The 9,187-nt window shown below is 62.1% G+C and overlaps 2 protein-coding genes across 2 annotated transcripts in view; one reads left to right on the top strand and one right to left on the bottom strand.

Annotated features, from left to right (window-relative positions):
- Positions 1–32: 32 nt before the first annotated feature.
- On the top strand, positions 33–5,512 carry GALK1 (galactokinase 1). Its single transcript, XM_029927717.1, has 8 exons — positions 33–243; positions 1,092–1,281; positions 1,687–1,806; positions 1,981–2,116; positions 2,241–2,422; positions 4,764–4,914; positions 5,015–5,177; positions 5,271–5,512. The coding sequence occupies exons 1-8, from the start codon at positions 79–81 to the stop codon at positions 5,340–5,342; spliced, it is 1,179 nt and encodes a 392-aa protein (XP_029783577.1). The 5' UTR covers positions 33–78; the 3' UTR covers positions 5,343–5,512.
- A 63-nt stretch (positions 5,513–5,575) lies between these two features.
- ITGB4 (integrin subunit beta 4) overlaps positions 5,576–9,187 on the bottom strand; it is a 30,570-nt gene continuing 26,958 nt past the window's right edge. Inside the window, exons 33-40 of the mRNA XM_029927716.1 lie at positions 8,400–8,636; positions 8,112–8,270; positions 7,542–7,691; positions 6,833–7,021; positions 6,594–6,749; positions 6,346–6,510; positions 6,146–6,256; positions 5,576–6,039 (exon numbers count right to left, since the gene is read on the bottom strand). Coding sequence (XP_029783576.1) covers positions 5,900–6,039; positions 6,146–6,256; positions 6,346–6,510; positions 6,594–6,749; positions 6,833–7,021; positions 7,542–7,691; positions 8,112–8,270; positions 8,400–8,636 — 1,307 coding nt within the window. The 3' untranslated portion in view covers positions 5,576–5,899. The remainder of the gene's footprint in view (positions 6,040–6,145; positions 6,257–6,345; positions 6,511–6,593; positions 6,750–6,832; positions 7,022–7,541; positions 7,692–8,111; positions 8,271–8,399; positions 8,637–9,187) is intronic.

Genomic DNA, 9,187 nt, shown 5'->3' with positions numbered 1-9,187 from the left:
GCCGGAATGCGCGCCGCCCCCGCGCGGCCCCGCCCCGGGCATCCCGCGCCGACCTGGCCTCGCTGCAGGGTGAGCATCATGGCCGCTTGGAGACAGCCCCAGGCCGGGGAGCTGCTGGCCCAGGCCCGCAGAGCGTTCCGGGAGGAGTTCGGGGCCGAGCCCGAGCTGGCGGTGTCGGCGCCGGGCCGCGTCAACCTGATCGGGGAGCACACGGACTACAACCAGGGCCTGGTGCTGCCCATGGTGAGGGGCCCGGCGGGGAGCCTCGAACCTCCCTAGCGGCAGGCCAGGGCCTTAGGCTTGGATGTCGGGGGCCGCGCCGAACGTTAGCCGTCCTGCCCCGGGTTGGGGGGACGAACACATGGGAGAGCCCCGGGGACGGGGTATTTCCCGCGTTGGAAGGGAGGAAGCGGAGGATCCGCGAGGACGTAGGCTCGGAGGGGGTGTGCCGGCGCCTCTTCGCTCAGGCCCGCCCTCTGTGGACGTGATCCTCCTCACACCCCGTGACCAGCCTCAACTTGTGCGGCTCCAGGATGGCTTGCGGGATGGGCGGGCTTCGGGGGGAACCGCAGATCGGGGGGAACTAGCCTCAGACCTCCTGGCCCAACCTGTTCAGGAGGCCCAGAGAGGGCTAGTGATTTGCTTAAGGTCACACGGCTGGTTCTCGTGGGGCCAGAGTCTGGCCTCTCAGCCCAGAGCTCTTTCCACCTGGGGCGGCTTGGCAAGTGTGTGGGTCCAGCGCCCCGGAGACCCTTCCAGAATGGGAAGGCATCAGTTGGAACTCCTCTGATTCTCTTATCCTGCTCGGTGCCCCACAACTGGGAGCCCACGTTCAGGGCAGAGTCCACGTCCACACTTCTGCAGCCCTGGCCCCGCCCCCGAGGTCCCAAGGGCAGGACCCAAGCCCCCAGGGCCAGCACTCAGGTTCTTCCCTGAGACAACCCTCCCCCCGCCCCCCACCCCAAATTTCTTTCCTGTTGAGCCTCAAAAGGAATCTGCCTGAAACTTTTTATTTCTTGGAACTTTAGTATCAGAAAAGTTCCACGGGGCGGCTGGCAGAGGCTTTACAGACTCGGTGTCTCTCCCGCCAGGCGCTGGATCTTGTGACTGTGCTGGTGGGCAGCCCCCGGGCCGACCGCCTTGTCTCCCTCCTGACCACCTCTGAAGATGCTGATGAACCCCGGCGGCTCCAATTTCCGCTGCCCACAGCTCAGCGGTCCTTGGAGCCCGGGACTCCCCGCTGGGCCAACTATGTCAAGGGAGTGATTCAGCACTACCCAGGTATGGGGACTATCTGAGTCAAGTTCATGCTAGTAGTTAGGCGCACCACCTCTCCCCCTGCGAAGTTCCTTAGCTCATCCAGTTCACCGTGGGGTAACATACAAGGGGAGGGTATCCCTGTTTTACAGCTGATGAAACTGATACCCCGAAGGCTTCTGAAACTTGTCCTGAGCTGCCTGTTATATGATTAGTGGAGCCAGGACTCATTCCCTAGCCTGTAGGCCTCCAGGGCCCTACATCAGGAGGAGAGTTGGGAAGACTGTGTCCCAGGAACCTCAGGGTAGGAGGATGGGGACACAGCCCTGGAAGCAAATCAGGCCGTTGCCTCCCTTCATAACAAAATACGTGCCCTTCATGGGCCCGTTGTCCCAGATGGCCCGTCTTACCATCACCCATTCTTTCCAGCTGCTCCCCTCCCTGGCTTCAGCGCGGTGGTGGTCAGCTCAGTGCCCCTGGGGGGCGGGCTGTCCAGCTCGGCGTCCCTGGAAGTGGCCACGTACACCTTTCTGCAGCAGCTCTGCCCAGGTACTTCCTAGACCCCAGCCCTCCTGCCCTGAGGTTTCCTTGCGGTCAGATTCTTCCTCTGTTGTGGCTTCAGGAGGAGGGTTGGGAATCTCTCTGGAGGGTCCCTGGAGCCCCCATTGGTCCCATACGCCCCCCTCCTGGGCCCCAGCATCCTCACCGCCCCCTGTGCCGCAGACTCGGGGTCCATAGCTGCCCGGGCTCAGGTGTGTCAGCGGGCCGAGCACAGCTTCGCAGGGGTGCCCTGTGGCATCATGGACCAGCTCATCGCCCTGCTGGGGCAGAAAGGCCACGCGCTGCTCATTGACTGCAGGTCAGGGGCTCCCCTTGTACCCTCCCACCTCATCACGAGGAGCTTCTGGGTGGAGCGTGCCCACCGCCTGGTGTGGCAAGCAGACGCTTGGGCTTGTCATCTCCCTCCTTCAATTCCATGCCAGGTCCCTGGAGACGAGCCTGGTGCCGCTGTCAGAGCCCAAGCTGGCCGTACTCATCACCAATTCCAATGTCCGCCACTCCCTGGGCTCCAGCGAGTACCCTCTGCGGCGGCGCCAGTGTGAAGAAGTGGCCCGGGCGCTGGGCAAGGAGAGCCTTCGAGAGGTGCAGCTGGAGGAGCTGGAGGGTGAGAGCTGGCTGGGCATCCCGTGGGGCTGCCAGGCCCTTGATGTGGCCTTGATCCTCCCGTGCACTCCGTCCTCTCCAGGGGCCTCTGCTGTGCTCTGCCCACTGCCCCTAATCCTGCAGACCTAGGGCTCCAACCTCAGCAGGGCTGCTTGGAATCTTAACGTTGTTCTTTCTAATAGGAGTGCTTTTCCACATCTGCGTCTACCAAGTTCAGTATAGGCAATATTGTCACTTGCTTTCTCTTTTACTAACATCTCAGAATCCTTTCCTTTCCTATGCCTTTGGAGGCACATCATCAGCAAAGCTTCTAAACTGCAGCATATGGGTGATTCGTCACTTAATTGTTTTCTGATAACCACACGTGACACAGTGGTGAACGTTTTCATGCGGGAGTCTCTCTCATTATCTTCTTAGAATTAGATTCTTAGGAGTAAGATTGCAGAGGCAAAAGACGCACATATTTTAAAGGTTCCTGATACACACAGCCAGGAAGATAGGGTATGTCATAGTTTGAGGGTCCGATAAATACGACTTCACTCTGTCATACCGTGTGGATCGGATACTCTCCTTACTCTGATCGTCGGAGATGAGGAATCTGCAGTACGGGGCAGTGCTGAGACTCGAACCAGCATGTTAGCCTCCTGTAGCCCATTCTCCCAGCCTCGGGGCCAGGCTGCTGGCCTTGGGGGTTATGGCCTCCCTGGTAGTGTGGCGGGTGCCCATTTGAGGGACCATGGCCAGCCCTGTGGGACCAGCTTGTCCTCCTTCTTGGTGATCTGTCATGTTCATGCCTGCGTTGCCTGCTCTGTGCAGGTGACCTTAGTGGAGGCTGTCCCTCCTCTCCACTGTGTCCCTTCCCCACCGCTCCTGGGGACTGGCGGGGGGGGGGGGGAGTCTCCCCCACCTTGGGGACACTGCTGCCCTCTACCTTCTCCAGAGTCCTGTGCCAGAAGCCCTGCCTTCCCTCCTTCCTGTCTTCTGCCTGACTCCTCCCCTTCTGCTTAGAAACCTGGCCCGTCTTGCCTTCTAAAATAGTCCTTTTCCTGTGTCCATCTTGGAAGAAGACCTAATGCTTATGGCCCCTTGTTTTTTCATCCCCACTCATTTCTCAGTCCTCTCAGTAGGCCTGCCCCTTGCCCCTGCCCCCGGACACAGCAGAGCTCCTGGAGTCCCCCCACCCTCGCCATGGCTTGCACTCCCTCCCCCTCAGCGGCCACTGGCTCTCTCACTGTCCTGTTTGTGCATGCCTGCCCCCGGCTTTGTCCTCAGTGCACGGGCACCAGCCACCATTGCTCAGCTTAGGACTCAGAGAGGAGCCTGCAGCCCCTCGTCTTCCCGGCTGGACGCCCCCCCCATTTCCACCTGCAGTCCTGGAGCCTGGACCCCCAAGGGAACTCATCGTCCTTTGTCCCCTATAGGCTTCTCCTGCTGAGCTCCCCGTATCTGTGATTTCCTCACCTGTGGCACTCCTGTTTGAAACCTCAATCCTGTGTGTCCTCACTATCCCCCGCCCTCTTGGCTCCAATCTCTGTCTCCCCTCCATTCCTTCTTCCCCCCCATCAGGCCCCTCGCTGGTTTCTGACTTTGTAATAGCTGCTCTCTGGGTTCCTGGTTCCTATGCCTCCCAGCTTGGGCTCTCTGCCCAAGGCAGTCACTTTTGTCCACTAGAGCTCAGCTCCAGCCCTGTCCTGCTCCAAACGCTGTGTGGCATCCAGAGTGAAGTAGCAGAGTCCCCTGGTACCCTGGGCTGTCACTACCGGCTCGGCTGGCACTCCCCACCTCAGCGTTAGCCAGCAGGACAGCCTATTCCTCGCAGAACGTGTGCCTTGCCTTTTGATCTTTGCCTAAGATGTATCCCAACTCTGGAGCCCCAGCCCATGGAGGCTCCCCTGATGCTCCGTTGTAAACAGTGGAGGATTTCTTCTCCCTCTTGTGTTACCGTGGACTCCTGAAGGCAGGACCATGTCCCCCTAACCTTGGAAGCACCAAGTCTGGGGCTTACCCTGTTTACTGGGCACCCACTGTGCAGCGGGCACTCTGCTGGCATGGGAGCTCTACGTGTGTCTGCCCACTTGGTGCGTCGTGGGTCCCCTAGAGTGACGAGGGGTCCCATTTTATAGTTGAAGAAGGAAGGCTCCAAACTTTAGTCACCAACGCAAGGTCCTGCTTTTGGCTTCGTCAGAACCAGGTCTACAACTGAAGGCCCCTCTCCCTCCCTGCACCCCTACCCCCGCCACCTGGCCCCCCACCCCAAAGCCACTGCCCTAGTGACCCCCATCCCTCCATCTGCAGGGTCCCAGAGGTGGTGGGTGGCAGGTCTGACCCCTTTCCCTTCCCAGCTGGCAGAGAGCTGGTGAGCAAGGAGGGTTTCCGGCGGGCACGACATGTCGTGGGTGAGATCCAGCGCACGGCCCAGGCAGCGGCTGCCCTGAGCCGTGGGGACTACAGAGCTTTCGGCCGCCTCATGGTAGAAAGTCACCACTCGCTCAGGTGAGGACTCCTGAGTGCCTGCATCTCCCAGGCACAGGCTGTCCCCAGGGCAGGGTGAGGACCAGGCCTAGGCTGGCCCTCTCCCGTATCCTGTCTGCAGGGATGACTATGAGGTGAGCTGTCCAGAGCTGGACCAGCTCGTGGAGGCTGCGCTGTCGGCCCCCGGGGTTTACGGCAGCCGCATGACTGGTGGTGGCTTCGGTGGCTGCACCGTGACCTTGCTGGAGGCCGCCTCTGTTCCCCAGGCCATGCAGCACATACAGGTGAGTGGGTGCCAGTGCCTGGGGGTGGGAGGGATGGAGAAAGGGCTTCCCAGGGCCCTGCTGCGGCTTAGACCCCACCTGCCTCTCCCATAGGAGCAGTACAGCGGTACCGCCACCTTCTACCTCTCTCAGGCGGCCGATGGTGCCAAGGTGCTGCACTGGTGAGGCGCTCCCGGGACGGCACCCGGTGGGCATCCCGCCTGCCAGGCAGCGCGTCACCAAGCTCCAGGCCTCTGGCGCCTCCTGCCCTCTGCATATGAGTGCTCAATAAACTTGTGCCTCCCACCATAACCTGCCTGCCCCTAGAGGTGGGTGTGTGCCTGGGGGTCAGAGAAGCGTGTGTCAGAACCACTGGCTGCCCTGCTCTGTGCCTTCCCTGGAAGAACGGACAGGGCAGAGCCGTAGCGTAATCTTTTATTAAGTGCAGAGCAAAGCTTGGGTCCTCGTTACGCTGGTCCTAGCTCTTTGGTTACACACAGACGGGCTTGGGCCTGGGGTAAGGGAATAGTTAGTGGCCAGAAGGGCCACCTGGGACCTCTGCTCCCTTCACGTCTCCAGAGGACACTACCCTCCGCTCTGTAGTCAGATGTGCTGGCCCTGTGACCAGCATGGGCGTGTGCTAGGGCTTCGGGGGTCCAAGGATGGAGTAGCTGAGGCAGAGCCAGGGAGAGGAGGCAGGGTGGGGGCCCAGGTGCCAGACACTGTCGGGTAGGGGTGGGGGCTCAGGTCTGGAAGAACTGTTGGTCCACCTGGGTGCTGAGGGTTCCACTGGTGGTCAGTGTCCGGCTCACAAACTCCTGGGTGACATGGCGGGTGAGGGAGCCACTTGCTTCCAGGCGTTGGGACCCCAGAGTCAGTCCATCTGTGGGGGAAAAAGCACTGAAGGACCCTGCCTGGGTCGCTGTTTCTCCTGCTCTGTTAGCTCTGTGCTCCCCCAGGAGAACCGCGTCCCCTGCCCAGCAGCTCACCCAGGAAGAAAGGCTCCGTTGTGCTGGTGTGGGTGGTGGTGATGCTGCTGTACTCGCCTGGCAGTTGGTGCTGTAGGAGCCCGGGGTGGCTGCCCAGTTGTGGGAAAGGGCCTGGCATGGGCAGATGAGCCAGTCAGGGATGGTGCCAGGAGATGTGGCCAGAGAAGGGGTAGGGCTGAAGAATGGGCAAGCCACCCTACCTCCGTCTTGGGACTCGATGGTGATGATACCCTCACGCTCTGGCCCATAGCCTTGGGTGGTCTTGGCCTGCACCTTGAACTTGTAGGGCACGTTCTCACTGAGGCCCGGCACTGTCAGCCGACTCTCAGGGCTGTCGCCATCCACCAGGAACGTGGTGGCTGGTTCTGGGTGGGGAAGATGCCTTTAGTCTCTGTGGCTCCCTCTCCACCCCTCCCTTGGCCACCTCTGATGTGGGGGCGGGCAGCACCTCCTCCGTGGGCCATCTCACAGGTCACCAGGTAGCCGAGGATGTCCCCATCGGGCCTGCGTGGCCGTTCCCAGCTCAACTGCAGCGAGTCTGGGCTCAGGGCAGTAAACACCAGTGGGCCCGGGGCGCTGGGTGTGCTCAAAGTGAAGGTGGAGCCTGAGGGCAGCAGAGCAAGGTGTCAGTGTGTGGGTGACTCGGGGACATCATGGGGACAGCCATGGAGCGGGGAGTCAACTCACCTGGCAGGGGGCAGAGTGGGCTCTGGGGGTGCACCTGCGACTCGATGGTGATGACCCCCTCGCGCTCCGGGCCCCAGCCTTCCTGGCTCTGGGCCCGCACACGGAACACATAGGAATGGTTGGGCAGAAGGTCTTCCACCACCACTGACGTCTGGCTGGGGCTGGGGATGTTGAGCCGATGCAGCTCGCCTGGGGAGGGCAGACGGTGGGACAGCATTACTTCTACCCTTGGCCCCATCCCACCTCTTCCCTACCTAGGCTGCCACTGATCATCCAGGATCAGCTGTGGTTTGGGCGCAGGTGGGGACCAGCCTGGTATGGTGTGGCTGGTTGTTTGGGTTGTTCACTACACAAAGGATGAGTGGAGCCTAAAATCCCACCTACGTTCTGCCTGTTTATGGGCCCAGGTTTGTCTTCCCAGGGAAGCCCTGCTTCCCAGTTCCCACAAAAGCATCTCGCAGGCCAGCAGAGGCCCTGGGCCCGTCCCTATGTCAGTGAAGCCTTGTTCAGACGACCTGGAGAGAGGCCCAGGGAGCCAGATGAGAACTCCGAGGAGAGGCGGCAGTGCCGGGCAGGGAGGAGCATGGCAGTGAGACCCTCTCAGGGAGTCTGGTGGGGGCCCTTAGTGTTGAAGGGCCTTGGGTGGATTCCTGAGCCGCCGGGTGCCCCGGCCCTGCAAGCCCCCAGCCCGCCAGCAGCGGCGCCTCACCGCCATTCAGCAGCTGGTACTCCACGCTGTAGCCCTGCAGCGCCAGCTCACACTGCGGCTCCTGCCAGCTCACTTTCAGGGATGTGGGTCCCAGGGCGGAGAACACCAGGCGGGTGGGTGTGTTGGGCACACCCGCAGCCAAGCGCGAGCCTGAAGACAGGAGGCCACAGTCAGTGTGTGGCAGGGGTCTCTGGGTGGGAGTCCTCCCTCTGACCCTGCGTGGCTGTCTTATCCCTGCTGACTGCTGGCTGGCCAGCTCACTCAGCCTGCAACACCCTGGCCGGGTCGGACATCACAGAGTGGATGCGGGCCCTGCCCGCGCCCAGAGAGGGTGAGCGAGTGCCGAGTGCCGGAAGTTGGCCAGCCTCCCAGCCCTTCTCAGCTGACCCGGCCCCTCCGCTTCCCCCAGCCCATCACCCCAGGAAGGGCAGGGGCTGTATTAGGCATCAGCACTGATGGAGATGGAATGGAGGGTGAGGTGCTAGGTTTGGGCAGTGGCTGCGATGAGCAGATGGGTGACAGATGGAGCAGGACAGCTGTGGAGACACAAGATGGCCACCCCTGTACTACCTGGGCCCCGAAAGGGCGCTGCTGGCTGCCCAGCCAGGATTATAGTGTCTCGTGAGTCCCCAGAGGGAGGGAACCCTTTCATCTGAGCCCGACTCAGGGACCCGAGGGCCCAGGACAGCGGAAGCCTGCTCCTCCCCTCTTCCCAGATGGGAGGGAGGCCTAGGGCGGGACAAAACAAGAGTGAGGGCAGGAAGTGCCTGTGGCGGAGGATGGGCAGCGGGCCTCCCGGAGCTGGAAGAGAGAGGGGCAGGGTCAGCGGGAGAGGCAGGGCTGGGGACGGACACTCACTGTGCGAGGACAGGGAGGTGAGGGTGGAGTAGTCCCTGGGCAGCGTGGCCGCATGCGAGTGTTCCGTGCGGGTCAGCGAGTGGTAGTCCCGCGTGAGGGTGGAGGACGTGCTCAGCACCCGGTGGGGCAGGCGTGGGCTCAGGTGGCTGCCGTAGGCGGCGTTGGCCACAGTCATCCTGTTCAGGGAGTTGGCGCTGCCTGAGAAGGCTAAGTCCATCCGCCCGCTCAGCAGGTGCTCTGTGGGAGGAGAGCGGGGTCACTTGGGCAGGTTTACACGGGACCCAGAGCCCCGTGAGGCAGGCTGTGCTCCTGGGAATTCCCAGGATTGCCTACCCTGGGGGCGGGGGAGGGGGGGGTGGGGAGTCGCTATAAAGAAAACCAGGCTTTCCCACCAGGGGAAGCGGCTCAGTGTTCCTGGCAGAGTCCCAAGGGGCCACACAGGCTTCCACAGCCCGTGTCTGTTAGCGCTGTGGGATGCCAGTGTGGACCGTGAGCACTGCTGCCCTTGCATTCAGCCCCTGCCCAGGGGACAGGCCAGATGCTTGCCCTCGTGTCCCTTGAGACCTCTGAGGGGGTCTCCTTGGGGACCAGCCCTTTCCCCCGGGCACAACAGACTTCTGAAATTGTATGCCCCTGCGGGCAGTCCTGCTTGGAGGAGGAGACCACGAATGCCTGCCCCGGGGCTCCCTTGGCTCTGGGGGTTCGCCTCCACGCAGTAGCACCTCCCCAGCTTGGGCAGCCTGACCACAGGGGCTCAGGCTGGCCCCTGGCTGGGTGCGAGGTCGGGG

Source organism: Suricata suricatta, chromosome 17 (assembly GCF_006229205.1).
Source record: "Suricata suricatta isolate VVHF042 chromosome 17, meerkat_22Aug2017_6uvM2_HiC, whole genome shotgun sequence".
Classification (NCBI taxonomy): Eukaryota; Metazoa; Chordata; class Mammalia; order Carnivora; family Herpestidae; genus Suricata; species Suricata suricatta.
Note: the sequence above shows the minus strand (reverse complement) of the source record. Positions and strands in the feature narration are given on the sequence as shown.

What these genes read in the sequence shown, in the direction of transcription:
- GALK1 (XM_029927717.1), top strand. Translation starts at nt 79, where the DNA reads ATGGCCGCTTGGAGACAGCCCCAGGCCGGGGAGCTGCTGGCCCAGGCC. An exon ending in AGTGATTCAGCACTACCCAG is followed by an intron (nt 1,282 to 1,686) that starts GTATGGGGACTA and finishes CATTCTTTCCAG; the next exon opens with CTGCTCCCCTCCCTGGCTTC. An exon ending in AGGCCATGCAGCACATACAG is followed by an intron (nt 5,178 to 5,270) that starts GTGAGTGGGTGC and finishes CCTCTCCCATAG; the next exon opens with GAGCAGTACAGCGGTACCGC.